This window comes from Drosophila yakuba, chromosome 2L (genome assembly GCF_016746365.2).
Source record: "Drosophila yakuba strain Tai18E2 chromosome 2L, Prin_Dyak_Tai18E2_2.1, whole genome shotgun sequence".
NCBI lineage: Eukaryota > Metazoa > Arthropoda > Insecta > Diptera > Drosophilidae > Drosophila > Drosophila yakuba.
Window position 1 is genome coordinate 12,896,188 of NC_052527.2, and position 22,988 is coordinate 12,919,175.

The following is a 22,988-nucleotide window of genomic DNA, read 5'->3' on the forward strand; positions in this document are numbered from 1 at the left end:
TATTGTGCCAAATTAAGAGAGAAAGATACCCTTTCCTTTGCCCAACAGCAGTTGGCTCATACTTCATAGGTCGACACATCCTTCTTTCGGTACACTTATAATCCAGAGAACACTTAAGCTCCAGTCGTGTCCTGCGAAATCTGAAGTGGCTTAGGCAGTGGGGCTAATGCAGCTGGCTTAAAGACAGCACCGCTTGGGGCCATTGTGCACGTAATGGACCCGAGACGGCTAAGTTCCCCAGGGCGGATGAATTAATTGCAACAAGGCGTATACTTAATATCAATACATAAATAATAAATGCGCCTGGCACACGCCCCCATTAGAAGTGTACGCTTGCTGTTTCGCTTTGCTCATATATATATGGCTGTGTTTTCCTGTGTATTCCTGTGTATTCCTGTGTATTCTTGTGTATTTCTGTGGACAACTTATGGACGTGGACATGCATCCGAGTCCCCAAGTCCGCATAATGGGCCGTGGAGGCATTGGCAGGCGCTTTATTGACTTGGAACCCGAGGCGGTGTTATTGAAAAGGATTCATGCGCTCGAGTTTTCAGCAAACAGCTGCGAGACGTGGGCACAATCGACCTTCAGGGACCCAGTTTGGAGCACTCAGCTCCAGCTCAGGTCCGGCCCTCATCCTCGTGATTATCGTTCAGTTGTTGCTGCTGCTGCTGCCTCGTCCTGCCATTCTGGCATCCTGCCTTTGATCTGCCGGGTGCGTCATTACGGGGGAGCCAGGACAATAATAAGTGAGCGGCACGAGGCGCGCCAAAGGCACAAAGCGGCCAAAGCAGAGGCTCCCCCATAAAGAACTTAGTGGAATCCCCCTTGGGCTGGAGAGCCTCGGACCAGGCACTAAATACAATGGGTCTTGTGTCCTGGTTACTGCGTCCTGGGCCCCAAGAAATGCCAGCTGGGTGGTGCAACAGATGCTGACGCTTTTTGTGGCTGCAGTTCCCCTCCTTTGATTGCGATGCGGACTTAAAGTGCTTAAATCTGAGCGCAAATATAATAGAATGTTGTGTATTAAGTCGGGAGCCATTATGCTAATGCCAAAGTTCAATTGAGTTGGCAACAATTCCAAATTTGATTTATACTGATTTATACTCGTACGCAAGGGACGACGCACATTTTATTACAATCTCCCGTGAGCAGGCAATCAAATTACCATTTGATTTATAACTAACTTGGCATCCTAGTGAGTTGGTCATGTGTCCACGTACTTGGAGGTCCAAACTTTTCTTGGGCCAACTTTTCACGTGGCTTCCTGTACGGCGAGCCAATATTTTTTTACAAGCCATTTGCGTAATATGTTATTACCTAAGCCATAAAGAAGGGTCCTGCAGGATTTGGGCGGCCAGGAAGAAGGGCAGTTTTGGGTCTAATCGTCCGGAACAATTTAAAACTCTTATTTAGTACCGGGCTGTAAGCCAAAAGAGAGAGTGAGAGTGAATCCAGGGCCTAAAATCATCTTTGGGCATCCGTAAATTTCTACCCGGAAACCGCAGTCAAAAGAATGTTTAATACCATAGATTAAAATTTAATTGGCCCCCGAGAAAGAGCATTCAAGTGCAATGGATGGCCACATTTCTCTCCATCACACTCCTTTCCTATCTCGCCGCTCTACCATATTTTAATTAGTCTAATTAAAAGCAACGTTATAGCGAAAATGAAGAACACAGCCGTGAACAGAACGCGGCTAAGCCAAATGTAATTATGTGGCCTTCTGGGATGGATTTTCTAGACGGCATAAAACAGTCGGAGGAGCTCTGCGCTGTTATGATATGGCAATTAGACTGATTAGTCAGCTGAAAATACTACGGGGCGTCTGCCGAGGCCTGAAAGTGTTCGGGGAACCGTAATCGCTATAAAAAAAAGAAAAGCCAAAGGACCAAGTGGCATTTTCAGATCATCAGCGCGGATTGACATGGCATATATTTCGAAAGCCATGATGCAGAATCAATGCTGGCCTAGTTACGAATTCTAAAACGAGTTACATAGATCCTTTAGGAAGGATTATTGTAATAAGGAGATTGTAATAAGTTAAACAGCAATGTAAAGAAAGGAATAATAATTAGATATTAAGTGTATTTAAATAGAGTGGAATTGATGGGAAATGAGGTAACTTAATGATGAAAGTCGAGCATAGACAGTGCTACCTTAGAATAGGTAATAATATTTTGGGTTCAGTAGCCGAGTATGATCACTTACCTTGCAGCTATAGACGCCCTCGTCGATGCGACTCGCCTTGGTCACGCCCAGAATGGCGGTGTAGACATCCTTGGTTTCGGGCGGCAGGACCGTGGTCCATATTTCCCTGCAAGGAGCAGATGAGCAAATGTGCAGATGAAAGCGCTGGTTAGTCATGCTAATTAGCACTCCACTTTCGGTTTCCGCGAGTGAAAGTACTTGAAACAGATTCGCACACTGCCAGTCGTGCATTAATTCTCACGCCCCGTGACAGCCAAATGCCGAATGCCGAATGGCAAATGCCAAATACCGCATACAATATGCCATATGCTGCAAGCTGGATACCAGGGAGTGAGCCGGGCCAAGTGAGCTGGATCATATGCAGCAAGTCCGCTAATTGACACACTAATAGCAGCTCACTTATCACGGCCCCATATCCCCATAGCCCCCACTTCCCCCTCACTGCCCCCCGTTACCATAGCTCATGGCATCCTGGGCGAAAGAAATCATCGCTAATGGGGAAACAATCGCGGATGCTGCGGTTCGAAGTCAATTAGCGGGAACATGTTTCATTTTCAAATGTTTTTCGAAATGCCCTGGATGCGGCTGGCTCTGGCAACGCATTGTTGCTAAAATTGTTAATAGTTTTTGGTTTCGTGGATAAATGGGTCGCTTTACACACGTACACTCGCATGTGCCAATGAGTTTCGCCAATGAGTCTGGCTGGTGTAAATCTGGTTCAACCATCGGGGGAATGTGTTTGCAAACGGGGAATCAATCAACTGGGTAGACGACTTTTACTCTCACTTACGTTCCTACATGACTTTTTATACACATACGTACATATATAATCCGGCATTCAATTATGCGAGAATCGCAGAGCTCGTGTCTCTGACAAGCGATGTGGAATCGCGTAATTGCGAATTTAAATTCCGCCCCTCGAAGGCGGCGGCTTGAGCAAAAGTTGCGCAAACTGTCGAAAATGCACGGTAAGCCTATTAGACTCCTCCCGGGCATGGCTCATAATCCTCCAGAGAGCTGGAAATCGCAGATTGCACCTGGTTGCAGTGGTGGTGGTGCTGCATTGCATGAGCACTAAGCAAAGTAAACCGAAAGCCGAAAGCCGAAAACCAAAACCTTCCAGCTGGCAACAACTTAAGTGCTGTTTGAGGTTTTCGTGGCCAACAAACATCAGCAGTTTCCGCCTCACTCTTCTTCTTGCGCCTTTCTTCCGCCGCCTGAGTGCATTTCACTAATAACTTTTACGCATGGATAGCGCTGACGTCACGCCGGCAAAAAGTGCCCAAAAACCGCATCCTTAACCGCATCACCCATCACCCACCCACTCGCATTGCCAGTACCTTTGGATAGCTATTTACAGGTGTAGAGGCGTCTAAAAATGCGTTTTCAATGGGAATGGCAATGGGAGTGGGTGTGGGATTGGGCCTTGGGTTTTTGGGTATTGAGCTTTCGCATGCAGAGCACTTAACCTACAATTTACTAATGGCACCGGGCGGAAGGAGTCCTTTGTGGCCCCAGCTGGGCACCGCCAAGCACCAAGCACCTTCAAAATCAATTAAATGGCAACGGAAGTAATAACACTCCCAACCGGAAGTGCGTAACGCTTAAATGCGATGCAGCAGCAACACCGTACCAGTGCCGACTATGATGTCCTCGCAGGACTCGCTAACTACAACCGCAAAAACAGCAACGCGGCCACAGGTCCTGTTTGGCGCCGCTTACGGCAAATGGGCCCAGGCAGGATTGACATCGACTTTGACGTCCTGCATTGTCCGGCATTGTTCAGCATTGTCCTGGTCGTCCTAGTTGTCCTAGTTGTCCTGGTTGTCCAGGAAGCTGGCTAAGCCGCAGCAGCACCACTAATGCCACTGCATGGCCCGGCGCAAGTGCAACTGCAACTGCAACTGCAACGGCAGCAACTGCATCGCAGGACGAAGGATTAGGACCTCAGCGATGCGTACGTGATGAGAAAAGGAGCTGGTGGTTTGCTCTCTTTTGAATCGACTGCTATCTAATATCGCTGCGAAACAGCTGAACATTATTCGTTTTGGCTCGTTGGTGAGCTGGGCTGGAGCCCATTCGATTCGCTTCATGGTGTGTGCTCAATTCGATTTCCTTCGAAGGATACGCGCATATACTGTGCGAAAAGACCCAACAAAGGGCGCATATACGCATGTCCTTAATGCATGTATTTATCTGGATCTGGGCTGGATTATCCGCGCAATGGCCTCTAAGCTGTGTGTCAAATAATCTTCAAGTGTGAACGCCATTCGGTGGTATTTGCTTGCAGATATTTATTTTTATGGCAGGCAAAGGTTCCGAAAATGTAAATCTCTTGTATTTATTTATTTAGCTGATAAACATATAACAATCCGCATTGCAGTTCGCCAGTTTCAGTTAGGGTATTTAGGGTTTCGGTGCCCGCTTCCTCTTAATGATGCATTTTCCCAATGCGATTTGCCTCACGTAACCATCTCCGGCAACTGAATTTGCTCCCGGGGCAGAAACGTTTCGTTCCGTTGTCGGCTGCGGTTGCAAAATGCATTTGCCACTCCCCCGCCCAAATCCCCCTCCCCCTCCCCCTCTTGTCCGCTTTCCGGAATTGCAAGCGCTACAAATGGCCCGCAAAATGCCTTTGCGTAGGCGTGCGTGTCTGTGTGCGTGTCCTGTAAATACAACTGCAGCCAGACGACGGCCAGGATGCGAGTCCGCAGGATGCATCCCCGAGCTGCACTTCATTTGAGCTGATGTGCTTTGGTTGCTGGTCAAACAACTCATAACAACGCATTGGCTGTAAGGTTCAATGGACCAATAACGTCGGCTCTGGTGGCAAAGTCTTACGATGTCAGCAAACTCTGTTGTACATGCTCCAAAATCACGGATTTTCCAGCCAGTAATGCCCACTTTGCACTAATCACGAACAGTTCGAACCGGGGGAAAATGTTCAGCATAAAGGGTGGTGCCACATAAAATCACTGTATACATAGGTGTTCTTTCAGTAAAATACTTAGTTATTTTACAACTAAGATAGCCAGCTTGAAAACGTGCTTAAATATACTCCCATGTTCAATCAGCAAATGGAACTTTGAAAAAAGGATAGAAAGGGTTGCCATTAAATGTTAAAGATTCATTTTCCATTTAAGAAAAAATGATAGGAAAGGTTGCCATTAAATGTTGAAGCTTTAGTGTTCCATTAAATCAACTCGTCATGCGAATATTTATATTTTCCTACATGTCAATGCTGTCGCTGTTTAAGATCCCCTGTCGGAAACAAGTCCTTCTGCATTCCAGCACCCCAGAGACCTCCAGTTTGCAGCTCCGTTACCGTCTGATGTCGCATCAATTTGCTTAATTAGCTGTCGCGTCCTCATATGCAAGTTGGCTAATCCCCGGGGATATTTGATTGCTGTGCGATTGAAAAGTTGGCAGCATAACATTCAATCGGCGCCCCGCAACGGATCAAAGGCCATTGCAAAAAATTAGTTGTGAGCCGCATACCGATTTCTGCGCACTCTCGACCAGCGACACATGAAAACCATGAAACAACAATGGGAATGACCCATGGCGATGCTCGATGGTCAATAGTCGGTGTTATTCTAGCTCCTGCGAGCGGATGAGGTGCATATGGGCGCTTTTTATGGACAACGAGGCTGGAGGTCCTTCGAGCACGGACATACGCACTTTGGCATTCATATGCGTGGTTTGTATATATAAAATATACGATTTCGAATCGGATTCCATCGGAGTGTTTTATGAGTTCATAAAATGGGTGTGTAGGTGTTTATTATCGTTGTGTTATTTTGGTTTGTCCCCACCGCCAGCAATACGGCATGGGAAATTGAAATTGTCAAGTTGCTTTTCTTGCTGAATATTTTATCGCCGTCCTTCGCCACCCTTCGCCATCCATCGCCATACTCGTAAATATGAATACACCACGGCCCGGCAAGTGAGTCCATCCAATATCTTAAAGCTGCAGGCATCATTCCCGCAACCGTAACTAGATTAGAAATGAGCCTGTCCGTCCGGAGAACTGACAAGCCCTCCGTCCGCGGATTCGACCCATTCGAGGGCCATATAAAAAGTTTATTAAACGCAACTACGCATGAAAACAAAACGATGACAAAGTACGCGACCTCGTCGCTCCTTTCTCGTTTCCCCAATTTTTTTCAGCTGCAACAATTCACTTGAAGATGTAGCAAATTTCATTAGAATCGTAACAGGAAAACGTGTCTCAACGTCTAAATTGCAAGGGACCAAAACCAAATCAAAAACGGAGCAGTAGCCCACGATTTCGCAGAAGGCCGAAGGCCTGATTGGCTCTTATGAAGTGGGTCACAGTTCCTTACTTCTTATGTATTATTTTGGGCACAATATGTTGGAGCTGAAGAGTGCTACAGCAAAGTTGCACAACTATTTGTAAACGAACTCTATAGATAGTAAATCAAAATATTAAATTCCTCATCCGACATTTAATTGCAAGGGTTTGCATACCCATTTTTGTATAGAAAATAATCTTGGGTCGATGGCCAAACTACATACATATGCATACATTTTCAGCTGACTAGCTGTGTATCCTTGTTGTCTTTTTGTGGGCCAAGTGCCCCAGGATACGAGCACAGACAAGGAAAACACAAAAGGTGTTAGTGAATTTTATTCAAATTTGACGCTAATCAAAAGCTGCGTGACAGGAAAGTTAAGAGCTGCGAGAAATCCAATTCGCTTGGGTTTTCAATTCGAGCTGGAGTTTTCCCAGAGGCATGATTTATCCCTGATTTGGGATTGTTTTCCGGATTAGCCGGAGGACACTTTCATTCGGATTGTACTTGCAATAACAACTCGCTGGAATGAATCTTTGTTATCTTTCCGTTCCCTGATCCGATTTGATTTAGAATTAATTAAATGTAATTTCTAAATACGCTTTCTAGTGAAGTAAAAACACGATTCTTGCACAATTTCTTTTAAATTCTTGCATTTACTACTTCCTTCTGAAGAGCAAAGGGTAAATCAGGATATATGAAAACACACTCACTGATTTCTGATAAAGTCCTTTATTGGCGAAAACAAAATCACAAGCGGATATCAACTCTTAAATCGAATATTGAAGCTACCTTAAGAAAATCCTACCAAACTGTTGACTTCGCCATATTTGCTCACGTTTCGAACGAAGGACTACGTGCCATCTATGTTGGAACCCAGGAACAAACCGAGTTACTTTGGTTCTCGCGAAGAACTCCAACGTGCATGTGTGTGCCAGGTGACTGGAATGTGCTCCGCCTGCCGCTCCGCCTGGAATACTCCAACTGCCCTCCGGCCGATCGACTGCCTCTGGCGGCCTAAACGTATTTGGGTTTCCGCCTCCACTTGGGGATGAGGAAGCGGAACCGTTGCGCAACCGCCAGACGTCGCCGCCTTCATTTGTCCATCGCCGTGCCAGCAGGATTAGCCTCTCCACCATCGTCGTCCACATCCGCCTGCTCGATGGCCTTGGTGGCCGTGGGATCGGACACGCTGCCAAAGTAGTTGCCCGTGGGCTCGATCTCGATCTGGCGCTCCACGTCGTCCAGTTTCGGTGGTGCTGGCACCGTAATCATCAGTATTCCGTCCGCGGAGAAGGTGGCCCGTGCCTGGGTGGCATCGTAGTGCCGTGGTAGCTTGTAGGATCGCGTGAACTCGCGTGTGATGCACAGCTGACCCTTCTCCGCCCGGTCATCCGCCTGTTTGCCCTCCACGCACACCGTGTCGCTATTCCGGGCCTTCACTGTGAGCTCGGCGATCTGGAAGTGGTGCACGTCCAGCACCACCTTGAAGGTGCCCCGGCCCAGGGAGTCCGGTTCGGTGCCGGTCTCTATCACCACTCGACCCACCAGACAGGATCCATGGCACCAGGCACTGTCGTCCATCCGCAGATGGAAGTCCCGCGCGCAAACGTCCAGGTCGTGGGAGAGGTAGTAGTGCCTCTGGCGGCACTTCGACTCCCCGGTGGACCAGTGGCGACGCGGCGGTTGCCAGTGGTGGTGACCATGCTCGTGGTCGTGCTCCCAGTCCCAGTCCCAGTGGATGGGCATGACTGCGCCTCCGATTCCGATTCCCGGTCCGGTGCCCGATACACGGTCTCCGGTTCGTTGGACACGGAGCAAGCGTGTTGATTTTTGGCTTAGGTGGCCAAAAAAACCGTTGCCCTCCGCCCGGTTCGACTCTTACAAGCTAACTGAGTGGATGAGGGTATGGTAATCGGCGGAGCTTGGAGCTGCACAACTGTACCTGGCACCGAAGCCACTCTAACTGAGCTTGCTTCTGCTCCACCTTCAATGGCGCTTCTAGGTACAGTGACTGCTCTGAAGGTGGAACTCCCATTCGCTGGAGAGGATATTTGATACAATCCAAAAGAAGTTTCTGTAATAAGCTTGACCTATTTAATCTAAGCTTTTCTAGCTTCATTTAGCTAATTTGATTTCCCATTTTCTTTAGGAAGGAGCACTACCATTTCCTCTATACCGATGGAAGTTTTACTGTATAGAGCGACACGCGTCCCCGGGAAAGTGGGTCTCAGCCTTGTCCGACAACCCGAGCTGTTTGATCAATACCCGTCCCACCAGCAGTCCAATCAGCCGCGTAGCTTCGTCCTTTTATTGCACAAGTGGCGCCAAGCAGCCGGAATTGAAAGACGGAACAAGGAAAACACTGCACAGCGAGTTGAGCCAGTTATGAGATAATGCCAAAATTTTGAAGCAACCCAGTGCTGGCGGGGAATGTTGGGGATGGTGTCACTAATTGTGCCATTGTCACCCCGCCACGATGAGAAAGCAAAGCAAATCCGGGCAACTGAACTCAGCAGACGACGAGACGCATTGTGGCAAATGAAACTAATGAAAATCGTGACCCCCCTCAAACATTGGATGTGCATGCACTGAGAGAAATGGCAAGATGTCGCACTCTGAGCATCTGAAACTACGCAAAGAAAAAGGGAAAAATTTGTTGTATAGCTATGTTTTTTTTCAGTGTAATTGCAATACTAACCAAACAGCTGTAAACAGGGTGTAAGCTATTAGAAAAAATATGGCAAAAGTAAGCAACCAAAATGTTCGCATTGGCTGAAGATAATGAAAGCTGTGTCGGATTAAATTAGACGCTGAAACCATACGGCTCGATGGACCAAAGGAGCTCCTCCTCTCGATTTGCACCCTGTATTCGAGAGCTGCATTCCATTGTCCTTCGACGACGACGTCGTCGCTGCGTTGTCAAGACAGTTGTTGCCTCTTTGTTGCTGCCTAGAGTTGAGCCAATTTGTAAAATATATACGATATATATTTTACTTATGTCTGGGGCTGCTGGGGTCAGGCAATTTGGCTGCTCGCTGCTCACTGCTCGCTGCTGAAATTGAATTTTTGCTTTGGCTTTTAAGCAAGTTTGACAAATTTTCAGAGCACGGCCAAAAGTGACTGCAACAGTTTCGTTAGCTTCCAAGCCAAAGTCGTGTTCTTGGGCCAGGGGAAAAGCAAAAGGATAAGGGGAAGATGGGTTTGAAATTGCATTGACAGGCAGTCAAGCCCTTCCACTTCATGGCGCTGGGACAAATATAGATTACGCAAGTGCTTAGGGTTAAGCTAATATTAGCAGGAATCTCAATTCCCTCCTCAAAAGGTCAATTGGCTTGCTGGCTGGCTACAAATTGTGTACCGCTTTTACATAACACATCGATGTCAAAGACGTCAGAGAAACGAGCACAGCTTAGTTTGTTAGCAAGCTCCTGTTTATGGAATTAGCTGGAATTTGTGAAGCTGGAAGCAAATAAAATGTGGCAAAAAGTGATCTCGTTGTGCTGCTTTTCACTCTCTAACTCAGTTCAATTCGGGCTTTTAAGGTGCTTGCAAGCTGTGAGTAAGCAAAGAGTGGTGTTGTTGGAACGATAAAAGGACCTCGAATAGATTAAGCGATTAAGGATTATTTTGCAAAGTGAAAGCCCAACAATCGAAGTTGTTCCAATGAGAAGCATTTGCTTGGGCGCAGCTCCAATAATTGTATTACTGCTGTTGTGACACTAAATCAGCCCAACGGCCTTGTACTCCGGCAAATCCTCGCCCCAGATTGCAAAGGACACAGGATTAGGGGCGCAATTAATGAGCGTGGCCATTGATTACTTTACACACATGTGCGTACCTCCGCCTTCAAATGGCAATTGGCACGCCAAGGCATGTTAATCAAAGCCCCTGTTTTGGCAGTTTGGCAGATTGGGAGTTTGGGAGTTGTGGAGTTTGTGGCCAGCTTTTGGATGCCTTAGTGCCGTGATTGGAAAATAATTGCATTCATTAAGTGGGTTACTGCCTATGGCGCTGCCGATAAACATCTGCTAACTGGGTCACAATTTCGGCGACTGGCAATCCAATAGATTAACGGCCGAACGCCTTCGATGGCGCACTTAAAGGTAGCTGAGTAGAAGATACTGTATCCTTAGTCAGAAAGGATTGGAGATACATGTATTTTATGGAAAGTGGAAAGTTTTTTGGCACATTCTTAATCTGCACCTGAAACACATGTGTTCTTAATCAGTGTGAATATAGTTACTCCCTTAACTCAAACTTAAGCAAAGTGTCCAAATGTGCCAATTGTTTGCAAATAGCCATCGAGGGAACTAATCGGCAGCTGGCTAGTATTGGCCGTGTTTCGATAATAAATAGCATTTGGCCAAGTGAACAGCTCCCTGCGGTGAAATCAAGCATTCAAAATTCACTTACTTCCGGTTATTTTAGTACGCAAAAGTAAAGTCATCGGACGGATTTAATGTGTAGTCGTTTGTATAATGCAAAGTTGGTAAATGTCCAAATGAATGACTTCACTCACTTCACTTTAGTTAAAATATTTACTAATACTTGCCCCACCACCACCACCACCACCACCATTGGGGGAAAAACACATGTTTGCGGCTTTGTACGCCAGTCATTTTTTACACATCAATGCGTCCAAGTGGGCCACGCAAACTGGGCAAAACTGAAACTGATGGAGGGGCTGCCAGCCACGTGGAGGTCCTGCAGCAAACAAGGATAACATGTATGTACATACATGTGCTGGATCCGTACAAATATGCATAAAAGTAATCATAAGTCTGGGCCCCACCACCTCCAAAGCCATCAGAGGAATGGGGCTAACTGGCGGAATGGCCATGAAAGGGTCCGAATTGTTCCATGTTCCATGTAGCAGTTGGCATTTGGAAAACGCATAGTTGGCTTCACTGGCCAACAGAAACTGAGCTCCGAGAATAGATTTCGTTATCGATTTGCGGGCATGGGGGCCGTACATTTATTTATTTGAAAGGTAATATTCGGATGAACAATCTTTTATTCGAATAGCGCATAAAAATAGAACACATCGTTATCAGTGTGATAGCCATCTGCCGATTGAATAACAAGTAATGCATTTCGGGTAAAGGGTATCTATATATAGTTATATTTTAAACACACTATTATGGTCTCTTTTCTATTTACAAAATATTTTTATAACCATACTGATTCTCATAGAAATTTAGATCGTTTGAAGAGAAAGGAACTTTAAATTTCTGGTCTGATAAAAACAACTTTTGGCAACGTTTCGTGACATGTAGTTGCCAAAAAACTGGTTGTACCAGAATGCCCAAAAGCCTGCCGCCAGCCAAGGCTTAAAATTTTGTTAATGAATTGCGAATTCCATCGGCATCTGCACCGCCCTGCGAACGCCGTTCATTTAAGCAATCCCTTCCAAGGACCAAAGGACCTCCGCCTCGCTCCTCGTTTGCCATTCATTCACGCAACACATTTAAAGTTTGAGCTTTGTGGTGCGCTGCCTTCGGCTGCAAGGCGAATTGTCAAGGCAACATGGCGGTCGGAAAGTGGGTGGTGTTGCTCCTGGAAGGGCTAAGCTGCTCATAACCCCTGCCAAGTCGCCCAAGTAACAGCCCCTCGTTAGTTACGGCCATATGCTTTTTATGTAATGCACCCACACTCCCCGCCAGCCAGCCAAGTGGATCCGAAGGGATCTGGATTGCGGGGTTGTGGACTCCGAAGTCGGAAGTTGAAGGGATTCCGGAATGGAGTGGAATGGGTATGCCATTCGTATATGTTAGCCACACATGTGTTCCGGCTGGCCCACTCTGTTGGATTTATGATCAATCATTCGGCTAGGCTTACTGCGGTTAGGTTTCGGCCTGGTCCAGAACTCGGGCTCCCAGCTCACCAGTTCACCAGCTCCCAAGTTAGACATGTCCCTCGTCCTTCGTCCATGGACGCCACTGACAAATCTTTATCTTTGCCCTGACTTATTTATCCTTTTTGGCCGTTTCATTTTTATTCCGCCTGGCGTTTTTATGTCATGTTTATTGATGTGTAAAAGTCATAAAGTCAAATTGAACACTTGTGACGAGAGTCATCCCTCGCGATTTCCCCCGTTCTCTGACTTTCCGAGTGTGACATTGATTTTTCCCATATTTCCCGATTTGATTCTATACTATTTTATTAAAGCTCCAGTCTTCAGTCTTAGTTTGCCGATACCCCCCTCATTCCATATTCCATTTGGGGGGCACACAGTTTATGGCATTTCGAGCTGGCTTCGCGAGATAAGCAGCTGCGACTCCTCGTATATAATATAATATAATATAATATATAGTAGACTCACCTCGTCGCCTTGCTGGCATTCACCACAGCGCCATCCTTGAACCACTGAAACTGCATCCGGGATGAGCCCTGGGCCGTGCAGGATATGATGAACTCGCTGGCCTCGCGGACTCCTGATTGCGGCTGATTGACGGTCAGCTCCTGCAAAAGGGAGACAATGTCACACTAATTAGACACTGGATGGCTGTGGTTCGGTTTTCGGGGTTTTGAGCTGCTCGGCTTGGGATTGGATGCGGTCCTTTGGGTTTGGGTTTAACACACTTCCTGTCCGTCAAACATGTGGGTGTGGTAGAAGGGGTAGAAGGGGTGGAGGAGTAAGGTGCATGCCACTGAGGTTTGGCGGCTTGTTCGTCATGTTAATGCCACTTAATTGCCGGCCTCCTGATGAGCCCAATTGTTCGGGCGAGCTGGCCGCAATTAATAAATAATTATTTTCGTTGCCGTTTTCGGTTCGAGTGTCAAGTGCCACACTGTTGACATATTTATGTGCATATTTATTAACACAGCACTTTGCTACATTGGCTATTATGTTTTTATTCCGGCACACGCCTCAATAGTTCATAAATTATTGTTTAATATGTATCGGAAATGGGTGGCAGTGACCCATGTGGGTAGGGTAGGTAATGTGGAGTGCCTTGGTATATTTATTACGCTTTTAATAGCCAGGATGGTCTGCTCGGATGCGAATTAATGAAAATACCATTCGGCGAAAATCAATGATGGAATGCCTTCGATTGATGGATGTGCCCCAGAGTGCAAAGTGAAAAAATGTCTGCGACGAAATACAAAATTTATTTGCTCGAAATGTCCAGGCTAACCGGAAAATTTCAATAGATAGGCGAGCTTTTCAACTAATACTGGCCAATCAAATAACTCGAACGCACAATTCCGTTTGAATAAATTGGTAAAAGAGATGGATTATTGCTGTCACCAGCTACCCACCAGCAAGCCAAGTGGAGGATTCTCGTCGAAGTGATGAAAATTGGCCACCAGCGTGAAGTTGCCAATCCTGCCGCGCTCCACCATCCTGGTGATGGCATCCCGGATACGCTGCGAGTCTCCTTTCACCCCAAAGAAGTGGAAGGTGATGTCCAGGCGATCGGTGGAGTTTGATATCAGCTCCAGATCGCTTATCTTTGTGATGTTGAAGTTGCGCAGCACACGACCAAGCTGAAAGCACAAAAGGGAAACATTTCATTTAGTCCAGGTCCTTAACACCTCTCTGTATTAAGGGTATACAAATTTAGCACCATATTAACCCTAATACCCTAATACCTTAACCATTCCTTTGCGTAGCTTGCCTAGTCGAAAGTCCCAAACTCGTTGACTGCGTCGCCACTTTTTCATAATTCGAAATTAATGATAATATATTCCTGCGAATAGCACCACTGGGCATTGGGAATACAGGCACACATTGGCCAAAAGATACACAATTTTCGAGCAAAAAAAAAGGGGGAAAAACTAGGGTTCACCTGGTATGGCGACGCAGGAGAGCGCTTAAAGTGTCCTTGGATGCTCGCCTTTTCGGCTGCTTTGTTCTTATCGCCTGGCTTTAAGCTGCGGGCCAAGCTTCTCCCGCTCAAATTGGCCATAAAAGGCATTTTTCCGGACTTGCCTGCACCGGGGTGTGTCATAATGCCCGGCTGCAGGACTCAACTCCTGGCATATCCTTGTTTAAATGATTATGCATTATGCTAAAGCCGTTTTCCTTAGAATGGACGGTTAGAACGGTGGGTTGTTCGGTTGTTGGCCCACCTAAGTCCTTGTTAGTTCTGTTGTCTAAAAGTTTTAGCAACTTTATCTGTGTTAGTCCCGCTTTTTGTTGCATGCTCAAATATTCATGCCGTTTTTTCTTTGCCCCAAAAGCTCGAAGTCAATGGGTGTTTTTCAGCAGAGCCAAAGCCACAAGGTTCTTAAATTCCCAATTTGATTGTAATAAAGGAGTCGCGTTACCTTTAATTGTGAATTGCTTAGTGACCCACAAGCGGTGCTAAACTGGCAGAGTTCGCCCTTTTCTTCGACTTTCAGACATAACCAATTAGCGCTTTTAATTAAGATGCCACTAGACGCTCACAATAGTGCGGGAAAATGGGAAAAACTTCACGGGAAATGTGGCAAACCATGAAATCAAAGCTGACAGGGAAAGTCTCCTCGTGCGCCGGTCACTATGGTTTGTGTGGCCAAAAACTTATTGAAAGTAATTATGGGCCCCCATCGCGCCTTTTAAAAACCTTGGACTACTTCAATTGGCTTTTTGATGCCTGAGCTTTTCTGTTTCTGTTTTTTTTTTATTTTTTGTATTTTGTGGGTACCCTGCACTGCAATTTGTAATTATTTTCGCCGAATGCGAAAACTAATGCAGTTCTGGTGGCCTAATTAGTGGGACGACGGTGGGTACTCATACAAATTACTGGCAGGCTTCATTGTTGGATTGTTGGGGCACACAAACACTTGGAGCGACAATGCCAGAATGCCAGAATTCCAGAATGCTAGAATGCCAGAATGCCAGATGAAATCCGGCTGGAGAAGTGGAAAGCAAAGCTCGGAAGGATGGAGTCTCCGGCTTTGCGCTCTTCTCAAGTGGTCGCGCCGAAAACTTCACCCAAGTTGTGCAAATATATAGTTACGGAATTAATCAGAAAAGTGCGCATACAAAATAAAAATAAAAATAAATAGGAGTAGGAGGAGGAGGAGGAGGAGGGAAAAAGGCAGCAAGTAAGCAAGAAAATAAATATTTTCGGTTAATATAAAAGAATTTACCCCCATCCTCGATTTTTGCCTTGGCTTGGCTCACTTTTTGCGCTTCTTGCTTTTTAATAAATATGCCGCAAAATGAAAGATGGCAAGTGGTAAGAAAAAAAGTGCAACAGTGAACGTGCTGCAAAGTGGCTTCGGTTGTTTGGCTTGAAAGTTCCTAAGAGGCTTGTGGAAACCGGGTGAATGGGTACGACCAACAAAAAAAAAAAAATGAAAAATCCGGAACGGCACAGGAGTACGCCCATGGAATTCGGGATGGGATTGGGCTCTAGGCCCTGATGTTCCCGCTGTCCCTGCTGTCCCTCCACTTCATGAGTATGAGTAGGCCGTTTGTTTTGGGGACTGCTGCGAAAAGTTTTTAAGTAAAGTGTTGCAAACACAAAAAAAAGGCAAGAAAACGCCAACAGTTTGTGGAAAAGTTGTGTTGGGTTTGTACTGGGGGGGTGAGGAAAACCGGAAAATGTCAACTGGGCGGAGGGCTGGCTGCTCATAAGGTGTATTCAAATATTGATTCACTTGAAAACCTTTTCATTGTTTACTTCCTTATTCGCCGGGGCAATGAGCACTCAGAAAATTATAGTTAAGCAGAAAGCGATTGGTGATTGTGTCTACACAAATTTAAGAACAAACTATGCATTAAAAGGGATTTCCAATTTCACTTTATGATTTCAGGTAAATAATAATATTTAATATTGGCGGGCAGAAGCTGTGGAATTATTTTCTGAAATACATTCTGATCTTCAGTAAAAGCCGAGCGAAAAAATGCACTTCCAGCTTGCTGGCACGCCTCGATTACCTCGAGTGCCGCAGTGATTTCACTGGCGAGTAAAAATCGCAGCTCCATTAAATCTCAGGTCCTTATGAGCCTGTCTGTGTGTGTATCTGTGAGGGTTGCTCCTGGTGGGAAACGGGGAAAGGGGGCACTCGGGCAGATCCTGCAAGGACTTAACCCTCGGCAGTAATATTCCAGAGCCGGTGCCCTTGTCGGCTCCTCTGTTTAATCGCACTCGCATCGTACTTTGCCCGGCTCGGTGCTAATGGCATTTTAATTTCGAGAAGTCGGAACACTGGGTGTGCAAATATCCTCGAAGGACTACCCATTTCTCTGGCAAGCAGCAAGCATTTTACCTTTTATTGATACTGCCGAGAATTTGGCCTGCGAAAGAGTTGGCCAGCAGTTTGATTAAGAAATTGTTGCGATAATCTGGCAGCCATCAGCGTGCCAGAACTTCAAAAAGTGCAAGTGCTGCTTTTGCAGCAATGCAAAAACACAAACAAAACGCAAACTACTTAGAGCAGCAAGCTTCGGAGCCCATTAGCGGTGCGAAGTTGCCTTAACTCGAGAAAGTTAGGCGGCCACGGCGAAAATGAAACCGGACAGAGATGCTAATGCAGTTACCGGGTATAAAAGTCGGCATAATGCCGAGTTCTTATGCAAAACGAGGTAGTGTTTTTCAGCTGCACCAAAGTGTTGCATACATCTGGGCGCCCGAGTATCTCAACTTCTTTTGGCCGCCAAGTCGAGCTGCCAAGTCTTTGTGGGGCATTTTAATTCGAAATTAATGCCTTAGTTTCAGCCAGGCTGGCAAATTTGCCAACTAAACGGTTTATATCCTTTTGCAGCATCCACAGGATACGTTGACAGCAGCGGGTGATCCCAATCAGGATGCCGGGCGTGGTCTTTCTAATCGTTGTGCCTACGGCGAATTTTGAACGTGAGCTGATTTACGGTAAGTGGACTACATCCCCTATCCCCGAAAAAAGGGCGGCAAATTGAATAAGCGCCGCTGCCTAATTAAATACAAAGTTGCAATTTTGTTTACACGAAACTGTAGCATTTATCTAGGCGTCGGCAAACCGCATAATCTACCAACACATGCACACGCACCACCCTTACACATGTAGACAATATACATATAAGCAAACACACACACACCTGTATGCATTGGGCTTAGGCGCGTAATTACGTTGTTTAGTGGCGTTATTAATTATTTTATGACATCGTAAAAGTGTTCTCCGGGCCTAAGAGCTGGCCATAAATGTTGTATGAAGCCCGGCGGCCAGAGCCAGAAGTAAACTGAAGTAAACACACGTGGGAGTAGAGTAGATTTTTTGTTTTTTTGTTTGGTAAGAGGGGAAACGAAACTTTGCCAAGATAATTTTACAAGTGAATGCCGAGCGTACGTAGCGCATTTTGCAGCCCAAAAATTTAATATTAAAATTTAATTAGCCACGATGAGATTGGTCGAAAGGAATGCGCAGCCAACTGGTTGAGTACATAGAGGAGTTTGCTGGGCCAAATTACTGAAGGCCTTGAAAGCACAGACTTCAGAACATTTCTCTATGTACATATATATTAGATAGCAACGAATTAATTGCTGGAACTCAACTTTCAGCACTAGCACTAAGCAGCGACCATTTATCAAAATCAGCGACGATAAAAAGCCCACAATAAAAACCCATAAAACAATATAATTTATGAAACAAACGGCATGAGCGAAATATGGCATCTTGTGCAATACGGCGACAAAAACAGGCATGTACGAGTCGTTTTTCGTCGAAAGAGCATTAATCAAATATTTATTTAAATGCGAAACAAGGCGATGCCAAAAGCCATCAAAGGGAATCATCATTAATTTAGTTTGTCACCATGGCAGCGCCGCTCTGATAATGACAATGGAGCAGAACCCGGATTGATGAGCACCGAGTGGATGGATGGTATGTAGGTGGTGACTGGTGTCCTTGGGCCTCCTTCAAGTGGGGCGTGAACGAAGTTGCTCCATGTCGCTGGAAGAATAAATCACCTTTGCACCCTGGCCAGAAGTTGATCGAATATCAGCAGACCAGTAAATACAATACAATTATGACAAGCGAAATAGTTGCTTTGCAAGATAAGGATATAAAAACATTGCATCCTGAGTAGTAAACTGATGTGCAATACAAAGTAGATAGCACTAGGTCACAGGGTATAGCAATTTCGATGCCTGATTCCTGACAGATTCCAAAGCATGAAGACAAAAAACCCTCGTCCTGGCAACAGCTTAAAGAGTGCAAAACACTTGGGCAAACAAAAAGGACTTAGCTGGAGACCAAAAAAATAACATGCACTTCGGGTGAAATTCCGCAGAGTTCGGCTCATAGGTGTCAGACATAAATCATGGAACCCTCAATTCCATGGCGACCTGAAACGGAGATGTTCACGGCCGGAATTAAATAGGCAAAGATGAGCACATCGATGGCCAGGTTGAATGCTGACTTTGTGGAACTTTTGCCACTAGAGAAACTATGAGAAACAAACTCAGACATCCCCAAGACAAGCACACACAGACACACACGCACACAATCACACACATACAAGGGTCCTGGAAGTCTGAAAGTCCTGGCCTAAGCGCATTTAAGCCTTATTTTGGCATTTGTCAATGTGGCGGGATTTATATTACATTTCGATGTCTGTCTGGTTTCGCTTCTTGGCATAATAAATTGTGATCCTTTGTGTGGTTTTTATGTAGACTTTGATTTGATTTTTCGCCAGCCACTTTATTTATTTATTTATTTAGCACAAGTGGAGCTTAGGCTTGTGTCTACTCGTATATTTCTGTTTTATTTTTTTATTTTTATAGGGCCAGAACTTTAATTTAAGCATAAGTCATCCGCTTAATTGCATAACAACACGCAGTATTTGCTCGCGATAGCCGGCCATTTAATTAGCGTAATTTGAAGCTAAAATAAGCGTTGCGGTTGAAAAACCAAATATTTGTTAAGCGCTTAACTGGATCCAAAAATATCACTACAATTTACGCTAATTACAATATAAATAGTGCTATTGCCGTGAATTAACTAATTACAGGCGAATTAAGCCGGCGTTTCCAAACAATGCCAAATAGCGAAATTCCATTTTCGTATTCTGAGTATCCAAGCACCCCAATCCCCTCCTGCCGCCAAGCCATTTCCATGGACACGACGAGTCCAGCTTAATGGCAAATCAGCTTACGTTTATGTACACGACCACATCACCTTTTCATTAACCCATGCCAGGCACTTCCAATAATGCCCTGCTGGAGACGTCTGTCGGTGGCATTGGTGGCCATCCGGGACACCTTGGTGGTCATGGTGGCCATGCTGCGGTCGCTGCAGCCGCCAATGGAGGTGGCAACAATAATCTGAACATCAATCTTCCGGAGAATAACAACGCAATACTACGACTCGAAGTTGAATTACGTGACAAGAATGTGCCCAAGTATCGTCGTGGCGGAGGCGGTGGGCGTGGCGGTGGCCCAGGGATCGGACAAGTGGGCGGCGGCGTACCCAAGCGAACCGCAGGTGCAGGAGGAGGACGAGGAGCAGGCGCAGGAGTCCAGATTTTGCCAGCTGACACCTCCACGATGGGTGCTCCCATGGACAAACGTAATTTAGTGGTGCCGCTCGAAAAGGTAAGTCGTCGAACGGTCAGTTACGAGTTAGGAGCAGTTTCGGTCAAGTGGGCAGAGCTTTATGCCTTCCCCAAGCACTTAACGTTGATTCTCGTGTGTGGGAGGAGTGAAGTAGTGGTTGGAGTGGACATGGGTTCGATGCCAGCTGTGAGTGCGATTCATGCACAGAGAACAAAATGTTGCAACTACCAGTGGCATTTAGTGAAGCATGCGGAAGGTATCGTTTAAAAATCTATAAAAAATTTAAGAAACTAACATATTTTATCATGAGTAGCAGTTAGAATTAATGCAAGAAGTTGAAATAGAAAGCAGATGTGCAATACAGATTAACATTTGAAGAGAAAGCATCGTTTTTCTCAGTGTTTTCCTGCGATTGCGGTGGCGATGGGAACTGCGACAACGATTGTTGCTCCGCTTGTAAGGATGCACTTAACTCGACGAGAACGTGACTCGAGCGGTGCGTTCCGTAGGAGGTTACCCAAATCGTATCTTGGGGCGGATTATACTGATGAATGAGGTGGCTTAGACGGCCTGGTTGCGCAGCAGAAGATTGATGGATGCTGGTGCATCCTGGCCAGCCAAGGACGCGGCACACAAATCGTCAATCAGTTAGGGAGCAATGGGTGCTAGGACTATACATAGTTATAATCACATTCAGCCGATCCAATTAAATGCCAAGGCCATGTGCCATGTGCCATGAAGCCATAAGCCATAAGCTATAAGCCTGGGAAAATGCCACCCTAAGCTGTTGCTTCCCTCGTTTGTCCAGGTGCTGGAGGAGCTGCTTGTCAAGCTGGAAATTGAGCACGTTACTTGGACGACCAGCAAGAAGGGATACTTCCATCACGTCGTTTTTCCGCTGCAGGCGGGCTCCCCCTGCGAGACGACGCTGCACTGCCTCACGGAACTGGGCATTGGCACTAAATTGAATTCCAGTGTCAGGTAAGTTGAGACATTCAAGGAGTGCAGGGGGTGTGGCTTCAAACGCCAAACTCCGAACGTGTCGGGAAACTCAAGGAGTTAGCAACCAGGAGCAAGGAGCAACAGCTGGTCGAGCTCATCGGGTGTCTCTGGTTCTCTGGTTCTCTGGTTCTCCATGGAGATGCAATAAAATGCCAGAAAGATGAGGAGTCTGGCCGGTTGACCGAAGGACTCCCATGTTGCCAAGGTCCTTGAGTTCTGCATTTTGATTGCCTGCAGCAGCTGCAGTACTGCTTACAAAATTCCAAATACCTTTCGATAATGTAAATGCAATTTTACAGCTACTACAACGAATCCAATTAAAACCCCTTTTTGCAAAAATGTTAAACAACCGGTATATATGTACGCGTACTTTGCCTTCGAGTGGAATTCCCCAGTAATTAAATTAAGCAAAATACAATAGAGCCGAACAATGAACAGTGAACCCAACTAAGTAGTCAGGCTACTGCTGCATTTAATATGTACAAGCAAAAGAGCAGGAGTGGCAGCAAAAGTATCTGCAATCGTGGAGGCGGGAAAAGAAGGTGTGATAATCATTTAATGGCATTAAGCAGGGGGATTAAAATGCAGTTGAAGGTGTGACCCGATGAAAAGGAGATTCTTGTGCCAGTCGGAGGGTAAAGGGCAAAGAGCAGAGGGCACTGGACAGAAGGCAGAAGGCAGAAGGCAAACAGCAGATGTTTCCATGACCTCAAGGAGCCGAGTGGCCAGACAAAGTGCGACTTAAGCTTATTAATATGCGCAGGAATTCAATTAAGAAAGGATCTGCCGGAATGCACCTTGCGTTGATTGAGTGCCACTAGTGTAATCTATAATTCAGCCTCTCTGCTCAGCCAGAGCATCTCGAGATCTCGATGTCAGCCGGCATGTGCCATGCTGCACTGCATCCTTTGACGGCCCCTCACGAAATGCGCCCGACTTGTTTTACAGATATGCACTTGCATATATCAATTTCAAACGTATCTACACAGAGGGAAAGTCTCGACCTTTTTTCGGTGAAAAACAAGACAAATAGTGAAAGTTGTGCTCTACAGCAAGCTATTGAATGTCCTTACATACCAAGGGTCTAAGAATGCAATATTGAGAAGTAAATTCGGGGATTAAGTTTAAGCAAACATAGTGGTATTTTTATGGTCCAATTTGATATGTATTTTTTCTCTGTGCAGTGTGCTGCCGTGCAGCGTTAGTTATGATGCCATCACAGATGCGGCCAACATGCGAGATGACTACAGGTGAGTGCGCCACACGCATAGATGTGCGATGCGTTTGGATGGGGCACGGGTATTGTGTTCCGCTGGCATTGTGTTTGCTGGCTTTGTGCGGAGCCGTTAGTGGAGAAGGTCCTTTTGTGAGCAGTCCGCAGCTGTCGCTTTGTTAAAAACTAATTTCAGGTGTACCCTTCAACGTGTCAAAGGCGGCAGTCATTTCATTAACTTTCACTCGCACAATTCTTTCACTTTCGGTGAAAACGTGACATTTGACTGCCGCCTCTAGATATCTAGATGTCGCAACTTGGCCTCTTTCCCTTTACGACTAGGTTGGTCTGGCCCAAAGGGGGAGAGGTCCTTGGAGGTCCTTGGCTCAGGTCCCAGTTTATTACGGCCTTGGGCCAGAGTTACGAGCCACTTGGAATGGGTATCGCCATCGTCGTCGTGTTGAGTAGTGAAAACGGCGAAATTTGAATGGGCTGCAGGGTATGGGTTGGGTATCTCCGTTTTTGGCTGACTGCTATGGTTTAAATGCATCCATTTTATGTGACTGTGCTGAGTCAGAATGGCAGAAGTCGCCACTAAATATACACAGGCGATGACTTCTTGGCAGGCAATTGTCGGTGGGCACAAAACGAAACACCTGTGTGCATACCTGATGAGCTCGTAATTGAGGTTGGCTTGTGGTTTATTTTTGGGCGATGATTGAGGTGATGTTTTGGTTGGGTTATTAGAGCCACACTCTAATCAGCAGCAGACTG

General features: G+C 46.0%; 3 protein-coding genes across 7 annotated transcripts in view; 1 reads left to right on the forward strand and 2 right to left on the reverse strand.

The window, feature by feature from the left end:
• The window catches only part of LOC6527958, a 104,658-nt gene that overhangs the window by 19,555 nt on the left and 62,115 nt on the right, over nt 1-22,988 (reverse strand). For 3 of the 4 annotated variants that reach the window (XM_039371046.2, XM_015199023.3, XM_039371045.2), the window contains exons 7-9: nt 13,794-14,021; nt 12,853-12,992; nt 2,212-2,317 (exon numbers count right to left, since the gene is read on the reverse strand). In XM_039371046.2, coding sequence (XP_039226980.1) covers nt 2,212-2,317; nt 12,853-12,992; nt 13,794-14,021 — 474 coding nt within the window. Of the gene's footprint in view, nt 1-2,211; nt 2,318-12,852; nt 12,993-13,551; nt 13,639-13,793; nt 14,022-22,988 lie in introns of those variants that run through there. The other variant, XM_039371047.2, reaches the window with a different exon arrangement.
• Nucleotides 7,244-8,493, reverse strand: LOC6527960 (heat shock protein 23). The gene has a single exon (XM_002088991.4). The coding sequence runs from the start codon at nt 8,274-8,276 to the stop codon at nt 7,623-7,625; it is 654 nt and encodes a 217-aa protein (XP_002089027.1). The 5' UTR covers nt 8,277-8,493; the 3' UTR covers nt 7,244-7,622.
• Nucleotides 10,029-22,988, forward strand: part of LOC6527964 — a 32,640-nt gene continuing 19,680 nt past the window's right edge. The window contains exons 1-5 of one of the 2 annotated variants that reach the window (XM_015198362.2): nt 10,029-10,085; nt 17,232-17,338; nt 19,644-20,038; nt 20,808-20,980; nt 22,186-22,251. In XM_015198362.2, the coding sequence (XP_015053848.1) occupies nt 17,275-17,338; nt 19,644-20,038; nt 20,808-20,980; nt 22,186-22,251 (698 nt within the window). In that variant the 5' untranslated portion in view covers nt 10,029-10,085; nt 17,232-17,274. Of the gene's footprint in view, nt 10,086-10,107; nt 10,361-17,231; nt 17,339-19,643; nt 20,039-20,807; nt 20,981-22,185; nt 22,252-22,988 lie in introns of those variants that run through there. The other variant, XM_039371051.1, reaches the window with a different exon arrangement.